At 39.1% G+C, this 17,995-nt stretch overlaps 1 protein-coding gene across 2 annotated transcripts in view; it reads left to right on the top strand.

Moving 5' to 3' along the window:
- Nucleotides 1–17,995, top strand: part of PCCA (propionyl-CoA carboxylase subunit alpha) — a 447,530-nt gene that overhangs the window by 227,176 nt on the left and 202,359 nt on the right. For both annotated transcript variants that reach the window (XM_069970721.1, XM_069970720.1), the window contains exons 15-16: nt 3,580–3,648; nt 4,142–4,217. In XM_069970721.1, coding sequence (XP_069826822.1) covers nt 3,580–3,648; nt 4,142–4,217 — 145 coding nt within the window. The remainder of the gene's footprint in view (nt 1–3,579; nt 3,649–4,141; nt 4,218–17,995) is intronic.

Raw genomic sequence — 17,995 nt, 5'->3', positions numbered from 1 at the left:
GGTAATATCAGATTACAGGACTTCTTACTCCAGATTAATTTCTGGAAAAATTTCCATAAGAAAAATGCTGGGTTTGTGTCCTTTTTTCCTGGCGGTTTAGTGTTCTGCCTTATTTACTAATGGTGTGCAACACAAAATTTTCCAAAACCTGACCAACCCGTCGTTTTTGTCCATAAACCTGAAACGTGGGTTTGTCTTGGGCATGGTCTTTAAAACCTGCTGCAACAGAAAGATTTATTAAGCAAACCATACGTTTTTGAGAGGTTTTATATTCTAAAAATCAGCCACTTTGAGTGATTTTAGTTTTGTACTATGAAAAACCCAACAAATTTACTAAGGGCATGTGAGACATTAGTAAATTACACGAGAAATAAACACAAACCATGGCAGAACGGTAAAAAAGAGGGCGGTATATTAGTAATAAGACCCATTATCTGAGAGCCGTACGTGATATAGCCACCACATGGTATCACATTATTGGTGACAAGTTTTTTGGTGCCAGCTGTTCCTAATGAAGTGCTGTTCCTTACTCCATTAATCCATTATTATGAGCGTCATGCAGCTTGGACATCGACTGGTCCATGCTTTTATTTGACAGCAGACTTCTCAATACAAGAAATTTAGAAAAAATGATTATTGTGCACATTCCTGCACTATAATTTTTTTGTGTGTAGTTGGAGATGCACAGACTGGAGTATTGCAATTTTTGACCACCTGAAGCAATAACATGACATTGCAAGTGAATAAATAAATTCTTTGTTCATCGTGTGTATATTTTCTCACCTTGGGTGAGTGGTTGTGTGGTACGATGCTTGAAATATTATTGGTTAATCCAGATACATCGTCTGCTAGTAATTTTAATTGTGTGCTCTTCTCACTTTTACCCTTCTACACAGACTGAAGTATTTTTATCTACTGTTGGTACATGATTTAATTGTCAGCAAATCTATCGTCCCATCCGTCAGTGCAGTAAACATTGGTTCCTATGTGAACCTTTTTAACTGTTGCAGAAATTAAAACCTTATCATCTGACCTGATGTTGACCTCTTTTGCCTTAATACAGACATTTGAGTTGCTAGTTTATTAGAAAGATTTCTTCCCACAGGTGAAAGTGTCTGAGTTTCAAAGCTCCTCCACCCACTGATGACATTATGCTGCTGATCCCTGCTGTTATGTAGCTTTCACTGCATTCATGTGTCCCTTGGATCAGTGGGACGTGTCTGTTTGTCTTTAATATTTTGATTAGCTCCTAAATGTTCCAGATTCCAAATTTTGACAGACGCTCTTTAATAAATATTTAGCCCCAGGAATTGCTCATTTGACAGATTTCATGAGAATAAACCTTAATGGTGCAGTGATGAAGTCACACTGAGAGAAGAAAACAGGAATCAGCCATATACTAACAAACATAGTGGCTCATTAACGGCAATCAGTCACTTTCCCCAATGAAATTGTCCCTGTTTTTTTTCCCACCTCATGCCGTTACAGCATAGAATGTGTAATAAGAACCATGTCATTGTTAAACCAACCCTGGGAGAGAGAACTAAATAAATCATTGAGCAATGCTGAAGGTTGCCTTAAGCTTCTTATGACAGGGCAGAAAACAAGGATTGCCATGACCAGTGATGCCCTTGTAGTAGAGTGTTGTAAAGTGCTTGTGTACTCCTGTGGTTTCCCTGTGGGTTTATTCATTTCATTGTAAGTGAATGATATACAGTTGTCCATTGAGTTAAAATATTAGTTCCAGGACAGATGATGTATGTTAAAACAACTGTATCTCAAGACCAAAGCGCGAGAAAAACTTTTAATTGGTTTCAAGATCTCCAAAATGTCAACCCAAAAAAGGAAGCTATTAGGATTTAAGACATTATACAAGATAACACAAACAGATAATGCAAGTCCTTACATATACGTGTCAGAAATAGCTGCTATAAATCACCTTATACATGTACATATGCACATTTTCCTTAAGATACAATATGGAGCCAGTCTCATCTGGTGTCCAAAGGAGCAGCTTGTCCGGCTGTGCCCTAGGTATAGTCCTGCACTATATTGTAGAGAGATGATACTACACAGCAAATCAGTGCATGCACTTCAGTATTACAGGGGTTTTACCAGTGACATGCTTCCACTGTCTTCCAGAAATCTAAAAGAGACACAGATGCAGACTGTTTTACTGCATTGTATGTTGAGTATTGCAAGTTACATACAATGTCCAGGAAAGAACATTGATATGTTAATAATATAGTATTTTAAATCATTGTTACATAGAGGACTTTGACTATTTTGGTTGGTGTGGTCTTGTGTGAGCAACTGTTTAAAAAGTACCTACTCCACTCATGTGGCAAAATACAAACTTCTAAATTCAGTGGTGTACAGAACTGTCAGAAGCTCCATAGACAGCATTGTAATACACTTAAAATACAGTCTACAGCAGTTCTGTACACCGCTCGCTTTAGAAGTGGTCTGGAAAAGGTGTCCTGCTGCGTGAACAGAATGGAAGGTACCTTTTGACCCTACCCCTTGTTTATATATATATATATATATATATATATATATATATATATATATATATATATATATATATATATAAAAATCCTGAAACCAAAAATAAAATAGATTCTCGAATCCTATTTTTTATGTGAAAATTGTTCACTTTGTTTTTTACTGTTTTTTCGTAAATCTACAAGTTTTCCTGAGCATATAGATCTATCTTGTGCAGTCATTCACTTTCCACTCAAAAGACACACAGGGAAGTAACTGGCTAGGACGGAGACCAAGGGTGGCTTTACACGGAGAGATTTTACGGGAATGGATTTGAAATCTCAGTCTTTCCTTTATGACCTGTTCTGTTTATAGTCTGTTCCTGCCTTTGGCTTCAAAAATGTGTCAGAAAAATCTCTGTGTGTAAAGGCACCCTAACTAATGGTAGCTTGACCGTAAAGAGTCTGCCCAAGGACATATTGCACTCTTCCTGGTGAATGGGATTCCATAGGAACCTTGTTTTATGTTCTTAGTGTGTGTTTGTGCCAAATGTTTTATTCTAACTAATCTAAGTAATTATGGGCATCTGGCTCTTAATTGCTGACTACATGCAAATGTGTTGCACCCCATATCAGCCTATTAAACAGACTCTTCATTTTTCACTTTGTTTGAGATCTAAGGGGCAATTTAATGATATGTTTCCCTTTGTTGTTACGCATAATAACTTTAAATTGAAATAATCCCATTACTTGCAAGGTTTCTGTCTATTGTTATGTCTTAAATGGTTATGTGTGATTTGCAGTCTTACTATAATAGAAGACTTCATTTAGATTTCTATGGATGGAATAATGTATTATCAAAGGCTGTCACTTGGAGAGAAATAGGTTCCTAGATGGTTACATTCCAAGATATTGGTTATAATTGTTTTCATAAATCAATATTTTAATGACATTATTTCCAGTCATGTTATTTTTACCAATAAAGCCATATTGTGTCCATGATTTTCCTGGATTCCTAAATGCAGTGTTCTTAATACATTTGACTGCTATATTTTAAGTTTTAGTAACTTCTTTATTTTTATTTTTTGTGCCTAAGGTGCGAGTTGACAGTGGTATTCAAGAAGGAAGCGACATCAGCATTTACTATGATCCTATGATTTCAAAAGTGAGTTTCTAATCCTGCTACATGAGTCAAATTTGAATAGGAAGTAATTTCATTTCCCTCCTAATATTGGTCAGTCACCTTGAAAAAGGGAGACTACAAAGTAGGGACTAGCTGAAGAAATCTGTTTATGTATGCTTTTTGATTCAAGAAAGCAGTAGGTGAACACAGCTCTTGATTCATAATTATGTTTAGGCCCTAAAATTATTGGCTTTCTCACCTCAACCCATTTTAATTTAATGAGGAATAATAATTCATTTTAAAGATAGAAGCATATAAACAATACGCCTTTAAGCAATGCTGCATTCTTTTGAAATATAGTAGATGGTGTGCAGCATATAGAAGTATGAACATTAAATTACTGAACTAAACAGGCAACTCATCTGTTTATATCCTCTTTACTTTTTAACTGTTCTCAGTCTTAAGCAACAAAATGTAAAATGTAATATCCATTAACTTTTCTTTACAATTTTAACATGAATACTGTTTGCTATAGTTGGTGACCCATGGTAGCAATCGTGCTGAAGCATTGAAAAGAATGGAAGATGCTCTGGACAATTACATCATCCGAGGTAATCTTTGACAACATTTTAATGAAAATAATCACCAATGTATACATTTGTATACTAAAAATATCCTGTGAAAATTATTAGTAGGGCCTAGAAATAAATAAAGGGGTCCTTCAGGCTTTCTTATTTCTTTATTGATAGCCTAATGCCCTTTTAGACGGCCAATTAATGGCTAAATAAATATTCATAAGAATGCTTGTTCACAATTTTTGGCTTATGTAAAAGGGTCGGTGATCCAACAGTGAAAAAGTTTAAGAGCCACACAAACTATCCAACAATCATTTGGCCTGGTCTGCAATTTATTGAACCAGGTGAGATTGGCCCAGGTAATGGCCCAGCCATGTAAAAGGACCTTTATCCTTAGGATAGGCCATCAATTACCGATCAGTGGGGCACTGACTCTCAGTACCACACCTATTAGCTGAAGGGGATATGGCACTCCTGCAAGCTATCTGGCCTACTGCTGAAGCTCTCAGATTATGCTGGGAGTTGTATTTTTCTTAAAGGAGAAGTCAGGTGAAATTTTCTATTAAAGTATTGTATTGCCCCCCAAAAGTTATACAAATCACCAGTATACAGTCATATGAAAAATTTTGGGCACCCCTATTAATCTTAATCATTTTTAGTTATCAAAATGTGGGTTTTTGCAACAGCTATTTCAGTTTGATATATCTAATAACTGATGGACACAGTAATATGTTACGATTGAAATTAGGTTTATTGTACTAACAGAAAATGTACAATATGCATTCAAACAAAATTTGACAGGTGCAAAAGTATGGGCACCCTTATCAATTTCTTGATTTGAATACTCCTAACTACTTTTTACTAACTTACTGAAGCACCAAATTGGTTTGGTAACCTCATTGAGCTTTGAACTTCATAGCCAGGTGTATCCAATCATGAGAACAGTTAATTAAGGTGCCCACTTGCACGTTGTTCTCCTATTTGAATCTTCTCTGAAGAGTCACATCATGGGCTCCTCAAAATAACTCTCAAAGGATCTGAAAACAAAGATTGTTCAACATAGTTGTTCAGGGGAAGGATACAAAAAGTTGTCTCAGTGATTTAACCTGTCAGTTTCCACTGTAAGGAACATAGTAAGGGAATGAAAGACCACAGGGACAGTTCTTGTTAAGCCCAGAAGTGGCAGGCCAAGAAAAATATCAGAAAGGCAGAGAAGAATAATGGTGAGAACAGCCAAGGACAATCCATAGACCACCTTCAAAGACCTGCAGCATAATTTTGTTGCAGATGGTATCACTGTGCATCGGTCAACAATACAGCGCACTTTGCACAAGGAGAAGCTGTATGGGAGAGTGATGCGAAGAAGCCGTTTCTGCAAGCACGCCACAAACAGAGTCGCCTGAGGGATGCAAAAGCACATTTGGACAAGCCAGTGCTATTTTGGAAGAAGGTCCTGTGAACTGATGAAACAAAGATTGAGTTGTTTGGTCATACAAAAAGACATTATGCAATGGGCCAAAAAAACACAACATTCTAAGAAAAACACTTGCTACCCACTGTAATATGTGGTGGAGGTTCCATCATGCTTTGGGGCTGTGTGGCCAATGCCGGCACCGTGAATCTTGTTGAAGTTGAGGGTCGCATGGATTCCACTCAGTATCAGCAGATTCTTGAGAATAATGTTCAAGAATCAGTGACGAAGTTAAGGTTACGCAGGGGATGGATATTTCACCAAGACAATCATCCAAAACACTGCTCCAAATCTACTCAGGCATTCATGCAGAGGAACAATTACAATGTTCTAGAATGGCCATCCCAGTCCTCAGACCTGAATATCATTGAACATCTGTGGGATCATTTGAAGTGGGCTGTCCATGCTTGGCGACCATCAAACTTAACTGAACTGGAATTGTTTTGTTAAGAGGAATGGTCAAAAATACCTTTATCGAGAATCCAGGAACTCCTTCAAACCTACAGGAAGCGACTAGAGGCTGTGATTTTTGCAAAAGCAGGATCAACTAAATATTAATGTCACTTTTCTGCTGAGGTGCCCATACGTTTGCACATGTCAAATTTTGTTTGATTGCATATTGCACATTTTGTGTTAGTACAATAAACCTCATTTCAATCCTGAAATATAACTGTGTCCATCAGTTATTAGATATATCAAACTGAAATAGCTGTTGCAAAAAAATAAATTTTGATAACTAAAAATGATTATGATTAATAGGGGTGCCCAAACTTTTTCATATGACTGTACACTTATTACAAGAAATGCTTATAAATGCTTTTTACCCTGCACTTTCTACTGCATCAAGGCTTCACTTCCTGGATAAAATGGTGATGTCACTGCCTAACTCCCAGAGCTGTGCGGGCTGTGGCTGCTGGAGGGGATGATGGCAGAGGGACACAGGGCACTGGAGGGACACCACCATGGGTCGTGACATCACCATTTTATCCAGGAAGTAAAGCCTTGATGCAGTAGTAAGTGCTGGGAAAAAAAGCACTTTATAAGCATTTCCCGTAATAAGTGTATATTGGTGATTTGTGTAACTTTCAAGGGGCAATACAATACCTTAAAAGTTTTTGCCAGACTTCCCCTTTAAGGATACCCCCATGATTATTGGCAATAAACCTAAAAGGAGATGTGATGGTTGTGTAAAGGGCACCTAGTTGCTGCAGTCTGTGCTTAGCAAACTTTTAGGAAAAGTACATCAGCCCTGAAGGTCCATCAATACAGTACAATGACAAATTGTAACATTGTTACTTGTTACCAAATCCAGTAAATAATGACCAATATTACCAATAAGACTCGTATATAAGAAAAAAAAAATTGCCACACCTTGACCACTGCCATTACCAGCACATAATTTCCATAACATAATTGAATAAAATTCACTACACAAAGACCAGTATTTTCCCATACATTGACCCTTATAGATATACTTGTTGATACCAATGGTACGCAGACTTTGCACATCATACAAGTGCTTACAGTGCTATGATATCCAGTAACTCACAGATGATCTTTACTTTGAATGGAGTGTTTTCCCTTTATTCTTCATCTAGCCCGGCCATCATGAAGACCTCTCCTGTTGACCCCTAATCTCTGCAGAATCTGCTGAACAAACATTTCAGGCTTTTTGCTCCAACACCAGTCTCACCTTTATACAAACTCCCCTTCTGTATTGTTCCACTCAGTAACACTGCAACCTTCTGCCCCCATTTAGTATTTAGGCCCAATTTTGGCCCTTAAATAGGATTTAGGCCAGCTCTTTGCCATTGCATAGTAGAAAGACAACCGCTTATGTGCCCTAATATGTACCCTATATTTCCCCGGCTTTGCATCAGTAAAGTAGATAGCCCTTGTTTTGCAGCCATATAGTAGTTAGGCTCCTCTGTGCCCCATATAGTAGTTAGGCTCCTCCTCATTGGTTTATTTTTTTAACATTATGGAAGCACAAGCAGATATACAAAGGGTTACCTTGTGTCTAGACCTAACAACTATATAACACATTCACTTTTAAACTTTGATTGTCATCTTTTAGCGTATAGTAAGATTTAATATTTATACTAGTGTATCTGCTGACACCTTGTTCCGCAAGTATATGGGTTACTTGGATCATCCACTTTGGCATATATAAAAAAAGCACAAGCACCACCAAGTACTTTCTAACTAAAATAAATGATAAAATACAGTACATCTAAAGCTGTGATTTCTACATTGTGCTGCTTATAAATAACACAACATTAGAACAGTACAGGTTCTCCATAAAGACCTGGCATGAAATCTCTGTATACACTTACAAAAGGTTGAGAATCTAGAGCCTAGGGAATACTTTCCAATATGTATCATTTCACAAATTATTCACCAAATTAGAACAGTGGAGAGATTTCAAAATTTGACAGCCCACATAACATGTTTACAATAACAGGGCACATGGTCCCTCTCCAGGGTCCTGATGTGGTAAATGAAAGTGTGATTCCTTCATTCTTCTACACCATCTACAGAACTTTTAAATTAATATATAACACAGGTGGCGCCTTAAATTACGAGCATAATTTGTTCTAGGACCGTGCTTGTAATCCTAATCACTCTTGACTTTTCCTCATTTGAGGGGTTCTTACTAATAGTAGTTTTTATTTATTTATTTATTTATTTATTTTTTGTTTACTTTTTGCCCAACGTCTTTTTTTTACTTTTGTACTGTTCGGTCAAAAATGACCAATAGCCTTTTATACTAATCTCCAGCCATTTAAAAAAAAAAAAAAAAAGGAGTTATAATCTCATTTTGGTCAATCAGTATCAGACAACCGAAAGCCAGACATAATTTTACATTACGATGCCACTAAAGGGGCAGTTGATTCTCTAGATCAACTTATAGGCACTTACACCTGTAAACGCAAAACTAATCAGTGGCCAATGGTTGTTTTTTACAATATTCTTGATGTGTCGTTGTTTAATGCATTTGTGTTATGGCGTGAAATAGATCCAAATTGGAACAAAAATAAACTGTATAAAAGAAGAATGTGAAATTTTGGGATCTATTGGGAAAATCACTGCTTAGCCCATATATTGAACAAAGAAAAGTAACACCCAGAGGTGTTGGAGCTGCAGCCATTGTCCACAGGATCCAACAGCATGCTAAAGAAAGTGAACCAAGGGCTTCCACTAGCACTGCGACGATGGCCACGGCCTCCACCAGCAGTGCAACCAGCCTAAAACGGAAATGATGCTCCTTCTTTCCAACATCAAGTACTCACAAATCAAATGTGATATGTTGCAAAGTACTTATGCAAAAGACATGTAAATTATACTTGTGACAAATGCAAATAGTTAATTTAGCACCTTGAACCTTATTTCACATTTTATATAGAAAAAAACTATATAAAAAAAAATATATTTACATACTTTTTTTGTGCAAATGTGCAATATGCATGAATAATGCAATAAGGCCATCTAACACAAAAAAAATATATAAATTAAGTTTTTTATTTCATTTTTCATTTGTTTATGAACAACCATGTTTACATACAGTATAATAATGCAAAAGATATTCAAATAAAACACTAGTTAGTTCAAAATCCAGACCTTAATAGGCCCGGTCAAAAATGACCAAAACATTATATGTGTATAGTAGAACCGAACAGAACAGCAGGGTTAAACCAAAGCAAATTTTCCTATACAAAATAATTGAAATGCAGACAAATGGTTCCACACCCCAGAAATAATGATTTTTTATTCTGAATAACAGGTAAAACAAATAAAATAAACATTTAGAAAGCTGGGTACTGTAGGTCATATTGTAAGTTACTGTAGAGTATAGCAGTGCAGGGCATAGGGTGAGCACAGTATAGCATCTCACTCTGTCCAGGGTGAGAGGGGTTACAGCTATGGCGAAATTCCCTCCACAGTCCTGTCCCCTGATGCAAGCCCCATCCTGCAGTGGTACTGCTATGATTTTAAAGGTGGGGGAGACTTCCTGGGTCAGAGTACAGGGCTGTAGACCACACTACGTTATTTGCTGTACTATAACTGTTTTTAATGTAAAAATAACTGTTGAAATTAACATGTTATAAAACGTCCCTGACTATGGTCAAACTATATATTTTATATCACGAACTGGAGAGAATGGAACCGCTGCACATCCCATCTATGGCTGATACTAATGCCGCTAGGCCTATATTAAAAATCAACACCAGAGTGTCTGTATATGAATTGATCAAGCCATATTGCCCCGTGCACCACCGCGCAGGTCCTCTGGTCCACACGGGTCCCTACGCTAACTCCACACCGTGTCGGTCAGCGACCGCCAACCCCGCAAAGCGTGCACGTGCAGGAGAGGGAGGCCATGGAACGGCCCTGCAACCCCAATGTCACAGGACCAGACCCAAAAAGCCCCACCAAAACCCAGCCAGCACAACCGGCGGGGAAGGCTGCCCCCAAACGACACAAGTATGGATATGGTATTACACTTACCATTGCTGCTCTCATAGAATGGGGAAGACATAGGGTCCAGACATGTGAGCACAGGCATATCCTGCTAATTTTGGTCATGTGGGTCTTATAAAGGAGAGCCATTCCATTCTCTCCAGTTCGTGTTTCACAGTTCTCCCTCTCTGAACAGCTCGCACTCCTTTATAAGACCCACATGACCAAAATTAGCAGGATATGCCTGTGCTCACATGTCTGGACCTTATGTCTTTCCCATTCTGTGAGAGCAGCAATGGTAAGTGTAATACCATATCCATACTGGTGTCGTTTGGGGGCAGCCTTCCCCGTCGGTGGTGCTGGCTGGGTTTTGGTGGGGCTTTTTGGGTCTGGTCCTGTGACATTGGGGTTGCAGGGCCGTTCCATGGCCTCCCTTCCCTGCGTGTGCACGCTTTGCGGGGTTGGCGGTCGCTGACCCACACGGTGTGGAGTTAGCGTAGGGACCCGTGTGGACCAGAGGACCTGCAGGGTGGTACACAGGGCAATATGGCTTGATCAATTCATATACAGACACTCTGGTGTTGATTTTTAATATAGGCCTAGCGGCATTAGTATCAGCCATAGATGGGATGTGCAGCCGTTCCATTCTCTCCAGTTCGTGTATATATTTTATATATAAGGGTACTTGCACACTGCGGAATGGCGACTGGTAACCGTTACGCATTCCGCAGCTCGCACCTGCTGGAGGACTGTGGCGGGCACGCGCGTCTCTGCCCGTGTCATAGACTACATTCTATGCACAGGTGGATTCTGCCCTCATTCTTTGACGGACGACGGAATCCGCCCGTGCATAGATTGGAGTCTATAAAATGGCCGGATACGGAATACGCGACAAGCTATCAGTCGCCATTCCGCAGGGTGCACCTACTCTAAGACTTACAAAAAGTGTCCTGTGATGTCTGATCTCAAGACATTGGACGCATATCCTTTAAATAAATTGTGAGGTGAATCATCCCACCCCACCTTGGAGATGATTGGATATAGGTCATTGGATTTGCAACATTTTTTTTACAAAGCGGGTGATACATTGATGCAAGAATACAAGGTTTCCTAGCAGGACATTGCCCACTACATCACAAGTCTGCCGCATTTTTACCAGTCTATGGATATATCGCCCTCTATATATGAATCCTCAAGTCCATGTTTTCTTATATAGCTAGCATAATTTTTTTTTCTGACAAATTGCTACTTTAGTATGATTGGACAGAAAAGCTAACCTTTTACTATTTACATGTGGCATTGAGCCTTGGGCGCCATGACCCAGGCACTAGTTCATTGGTTGTCCTTTGGCCCATTTTTGGTGGGTATTTACCACTGCATACTGGCAATACCTTACAAGACTTGCTGTTTTGGAGATCCTCTGACCCAGTTGTCTAGCCAAGTGCTTCTAAATTCCAGTCCTCACGGCCCACCAACAGGTGTTTTAATTTTAGGTGATCTTTGTATGAGATGTCCTCAAAACATGACCTGTTGGTGGGCTATGAGGACTAAAATTGGGAAGTACTAGTCTAGACATCTAAATTTGTCCTTGTAAAAAGTTGATTACGCTTGTCAGTTTTTGCTCAATACAACAATCAGTTTGGGATACACTCCCTATAATGACCCTATATCTGCATCCCGAGGTAGCCTATTCCTATTGGATTTAGCAATTATCAGGGGATAGCATAAAAATAAAAGGGTAACTGTATCTAAATATTAGGCAGTGCGATAAGGTGAGAGCACCTACTAACGAGAGTGTCGGGCAAAGTGGGCATCACAGCAGTGGTACAGGGGGAGGCGAGGTCCGACAGAGCGGGCATCAGAGCAGAGGTACTGGGGGGAGGAGGGGGAGGGTAGAGTGGCATCACAGCAGAGGTCCAGGGGAAGGGTGGGTTGGGCAATCATAATCAGCGTAATTATCACTGCGGGGTGCCGAGGATCCTGAGTATCACTGAGGCCTGGGGGAAGAGGCGTGCAAAGGAGGACTGCTACCGCTGCTCCGGTGGGCTTCAGGGGGGGGGGGGGGGTAGATAGTAGACCTCTGGAGGAGGGGGTTGATGGCTGCTGGTATATTGTGCTGTCCGGGTCCTTTGACGGAAGCTTTCTGCAGTCACCCAGCCTGTCATCGGGGTGTGCGTCAGAAAGCATCTAAACTTCTATGGGGACGTTCGTGCCAGAATTCTAAACAAAAGTAGGACACAACTATAAAAAAAAATAATTCCTGACCTATTTTCCGGAATGTACACCCTTCAGAAAAAATCCTGAAAGGTGTCCATCACTAATGTATTTCTATGGGTCCCAAAATCTGTCTGGACAGATTTTCTGGATGTGTGAAGGGGGCCTAACAGTTCATTTACTGCCTCATATAATTATTTGTTTAGCACCACCAGATTTCATAGTGCTAATTCCCACTCCCACTTTTGATGTTACATCTTTGAAATCAACAGCAGGAGTGGGGCTGTAACACACAGCCTGGCTTTTGCTGCAGCTGCCAGCATCATAGACGTCCGTATTCCATGCAGTTTAATTCCTTACATGCCGTAGTTAGTAGCAACAGTGGCAAGTAAGTGGTTTGACATCTGGAGGGAGCTCTATCTGCCATTCCAATGGCACCCTGCAATTGTGATCATGTTGGTAATTTTTGTGGCAGCTGGGTTGTCTCACAATGACCCCTAGATTTGGCATACGCCTTTAACAAGTAGGCCCTGCCACTGACAAATATATTATAGTGCAATATAAAAGAACTGTGGTCTATTTTATTAGTGATCAGAAGCTTTTTCATTCATGTCTCTCTCTGAAAAAATGAAAAAAAGTAAAGTTTTAAAAGGAAAGTTTTTAGGTTTAATTTTTTTTATTTTATAGTAAAAATAAATAATGTAAACATTAAAACATTTCAAGAAAAACTAAATAAAAATTGCAGGTAAATACTACCTTACAAAAGATACTGAGAGTTATCTAGGATAAATAAAAGGGTTTGGCCCACTTTTTTGACAAAGTGGATTTGTAGCAGATTTTTTGTGCAGATTCTAAACTAAAAGTCTGTAACAAATCATAGTACAATGCATGTGACTTATGTGGACCAGTTCAGTATGTGTGCCGTTTTTACAAGAAGTATATTTGATTATAAAATAATATTTGGCTCTATATTTGTTCTTAATTAACATTTGATTATTAATATTTGCCAACACCACACAAATTCAGTGCTAATTGGCCTTTTGCAGCTTTTGCTTCTGGCAGCTTGACAGCCTGAAACACAAATCTGCATTTATCAATTTAGTCTTAATTGGAGCCCTACAAGCTATACTGTGAAACCATGTTCAATATGTTAAATTTGCTGGGAATTTAATTTGTGATAAGTGAAATGGAAAGGGCTTGGGCTCCTATGTTAGTTAATTGTCAAATAAATATTACTTTCTTATAATCTTTATTAAAAGATCTCATGCCAGACCATACATAATCATGATTTCTTCCCAGGTGTAAATTCTAATTGGTGTCCTTTATATATACTGTGTATAAAGATGAAGAAAAACATATCCTAGAAAGCTATAACATTGAAGCCAACTGCCTAATGTTGTATGTGTCCCCCTTATGCCACCTGAACAGCTCTCACCCATTGTGGCATGGACTCCACAAAACCTCTCAAGTTGTCTTATGGGATGTGGCACCAAGGTGTATATATTGTTTTTAAATTAACAGGTGCCAAAAAGTTATACAGATTTGTTATTTACTTTCGCTGTCGCACGCTCCTCTTATGTGAATCCTATAGAGCCCCATAGTCTTGCATAGGAAGTCCGTCTAGGTCATGTCACAGAGCATATAAAATGTTTTTTTTTTTCCTAAAGACCATGCCCAAGATAGATGATCTTTTGTATAATGAAAATGCACAGTTTAATGGGTCTCCCCCCCCCCCCTCTGCAGTTAAGTTGTGATACACATGCACACTAACCCTCTAAATAGCTACTTCTGTGTATAAAAGTAGACACACAGCCCCCCCGCCCCCCCCCCCCCCCCCCAAAAAAAAAAAAAAAAAAAAAAAAAAACTTTCCTTTTGATCTGTTTTGGTGAGAATCCCCTTGTCCCCACAATGGGATGCATACTTTTGTGTTCATATTGTGGACACATATCCTGGCCTGACCATGGATCTGATAGGTGGCAGGAGTTGAGTTTATAATACGGATGCAAAAGTACACCTGCAAGATGCTCATCTGCGGGGAGCTTTAGGGGCCATTAACAAATCTGCATAATACTGACTGTGCACAGGCAGTATTATGTGGCGTGGACCTTGGAGCTCCTTGTGTCAGTATAGTAGCATGAAGATTTAAACTGCTTGAGATCCCTGCATCATAATGAATTCGGATGCCAGGAGCTCCGAGGTCTGGTCCGCAGAATACTGTCTGTGCACGGACAGTATTTAGTGGATGTGTGAATGCACCCTAAGGCTGGGTTCACACTACGTATATTTCAGTCAGTATTGTGGTCCTCATATTGCAACCAAAACCAGAAGTGGATTAAAAACCCAGAAAGGATCTGTTCACACAATGTTGAAATTGAGTGGATGGCCGCCATATAACAGTAAATAACTGCCATTATTTCAATATAACAGCCGCTGTTTTAAAATAACAGCAAATATTTGCCATTAAATGGCGGCCATCCACTCAATTTCAACATTATGTGAACAGAGCCTTTCTGTGTTTTCAATCCACTCCTGGCTTTGGTTGCAATATGAGGACCACAATACTGACTGAAATATACGTAGTGTGAACCCAGCCTAAGGCACTACGTTTTTCCTATCCGTTTAACGTGTCCTGTTTTTTTTATGTTACTTTTAAAGGACAGAAAACGTAGTCAACCCTATTTTTGTGTACGTTAAAAAAGGGCATCCGTTTCGTGTTTATTTTTTTTTCTATAATGGAAGTAATTGAAAAAACGGATCTAAATGGATGGCATACCATTGGATCTGTTTTGCATCCGTTTTTTTTATAAAACGTATATGTTAAACGGATAGGAAAAACATAGTGTGAACCCATCCTTAGAATGGGAAAATTAAGTGATTCAGTGAAAGGGAATTCTGTGGATGTAAACAACTCATCAATGAAAGAGGTCAGAAAAAGATGTCACGAATCATTAGCAATCAACCGAAAATCTGCAGCGTAATACCAAGGGTCTTTAGCACTGGGGGGTTATGACAACAGATGACCAGTTAGTGCTGTTACTGTATTAGAGAAAGGCAAAATTCTAGTGGGGAAAAGAGTACAAGTACCAATCACTGAATAATGGGAAAACATTGCCTGGTCAGAGGAATCCACATTTCTCTTGCAGCATGGTGAAGCAAGGTTCAGGGATGGAGGAGCTTGATGATGATAGTATTGGAAATGTATTCCTGGCACACCCTCTGTCCTTTGACTATACAACACCCATCCAACAGGTATCAAACATTGGTTCAAGGAACATGACAGTGAATGTCCCTTGCTTGCCTGGCCTGACCTGCTCCAATGGTGAAAATGTAGATTTCTTTACTGAAGTGTCCAGTGTATAGATAGAGAATTACTTTTTTATTGTCCTGTGTCTTAATGTGTTTCTCTTTCTTTCATATGAAATTATCAGCATGATAATTGGGGTTGTACTGTAGCTTTTCTCTTGTCTAGACCATTTCCCACCAAAATGTCTAGGTCACTGTTAGAGACAGAGGTTAAAGGGATGTTAAATAGTATAGTCCTATTCAATATAAACGTTGTAAGAAATATGGATAGCTTGCTAGCCTCTGTTTGATCCTTTGAGTGTGTGGTGGTCATGTCTGGCTAATGTTTTTGTAGCAGCAGGTAGTCTGAACAAGCTGTTCTAGGTTCCTTCTTTATGTAGAGTAGCAGTAACTCACACACAGATGGAAGACCTTATGAACCTTTACAAAGGTCATGATCCATCTGAGATCTTAGAGGGAGCTTTTTGTGTGAACTAGCGGCACACTCCCATTCCGGGATGCTGCATTACAGATATATGATTTTTACAAATTGAGCTACTGTACTGTATATGTCATTCAAATTGTATGTAATTCACATTAAGCTCATACATTTTATAAATTACCCACATCTCATAAAACATCTGATTAACTGTATTTCATTTAGCTTCAGCAGTGTAAACACACCCATTTACTTTGGCACATGGTTTGCAAATGTTAAAGGGTTAATGTAATTTGAAGTAGTTGGGCTGGAAGAGACTAGAATCCCAGTCATCTGTCATTTAATCTCTGTAGGATCCCAGGAATGGTTTAAAGAAAAATGTAAGTTGCCTTTTGCATGTCATTTGTACTGAAATCTCTAAAGCACTAATGGAGGAATAAAAAAAAACATTAACAGTACTATTAAAAAAATTAAACTGAATACAAAATAGAGATTTCAGTATAATATTGCTTATGTAGTGATGACTTCCAGAAATAATGAGTTCTAAATACAATATACACAGATGTGACCTAACATAAAAACCTGCCTAATATGGTATAGGCCCCCCTTGTGTCACCAAAATAGCCATGATCTGTTGAGGCATGGAATCCACAAGATCTCTGATTGGCAGCCAGAAAGATGAAGTGAAAAAATGGATTAGCCAGCAAAGATGATTATCGGTAGCTTTTATTAATATCTGCAGATGAGCACAATAAAACTCCCATTAGGCAATTCAGCCAAACATGTTTCAGATAAGCAAGCGTCATTAGTTATAGGTATATGAGTGAGACACCAATCCCCACCACCCTAGATACTACAGAGAGAGGAAAGGGCAGACCCTGCACAATATAAAACATGGATAAATGGGAACCATAAAATAGTTATATACAGTGCTTTTTTAGGACAAATAAGCAAGGCTAAGGGTCCATTTACATAGAAAGATTATCTGCCAAAGATTTGAAGCCAAAGCCAGGAATGGATTCGAAAAGAGGAGAATTCTCAGGCTTTATGACCTAATCTCTGTTTATAGTCTCTCTGGCTTTGGCTTCAAATCTTTGGCAGTTAATCTGTCAGATTAATCTTTCTGTATAAATGGACCCATACATGTGCATTCCACAGATTATGGCATATAATCTGTGGGATGCACATGTATACCTTGCTTATTTGTCTTAATAAAGCATTGTTTTAATGGTGAGTGCAGCTACCTCCTATTCACTGCTGGAGTTACGCTATCTGTGAACTATAAGAGTACCACAGGAACAGTGTACAGCCATGTAATTGTGTCACACTGAAGTCCTAGAGAGAGCAAACCACTATATGCAGCTGTGCCAGCAATTCATCTGTTGTACACTACTGTTCAAAAGTTTGGGGTCACCCAAACAATTTTGTGTTTTCCATGAAAAGTCACACTTATTCACCACCATACGTTGTGAAATGAATAGAAAATACAGTCAAGACATTGACAAGGCTAGAAATAATGATTTGTATTTGAAATAACATTGTTTTTACATCAAACTTTGCTTTCGTCAAAGAATCCTCCTTTTGCAGCAATTACAGCATTGTACACCTTTGGCATTCTAGCTATTAATCTGTTGAGGTAAGCTGGAGAAATTGCACCCCACGCTTCTAGAAACAGCTCTCACAAGTTGGATTGGTTGGATGGGCACTTCTGGCGTACCATACAGTCAAGCTGCTCCCACAACAGCTCAATGGGGTTCAGATCTGGTGACTGCGCTGGCCACTCCATTAACGATAGAATACCAGCTGCCTGCTTCTGCTGTAAATAGTTCTTGCATAATTTGGAGGTGTGTTTAGGGTCATTGTCCTGTTGTAGGTTGAAATTGGCTCCAATCAAGCGCTGTCAACTGGGTATGGCATGGTGTTGCAAAATTGAATGATAGCCTTCT

The sequence above is a fragment of the Dendropsophus ebraccatus genome, chromosome 5 (genome assembly GCF_027789765.1).
Source record: "Dendropsophus ebraccatus isolate aDenEbr1 chromosome 5, aDenEbr1.pat, whole genome shotgun sequence".
Classification (NCBI taxonomy): Eukaryota; Metazoa; Chordata; class Amphibia; order Anura; family Hylidae; genus Dendropsophus; species Dendropsophus ebraccatus.
Note: the sequence above shows the minus strand (reverse complement) of the source record. Positions and strands in the feature narration are given on the sequence as shown.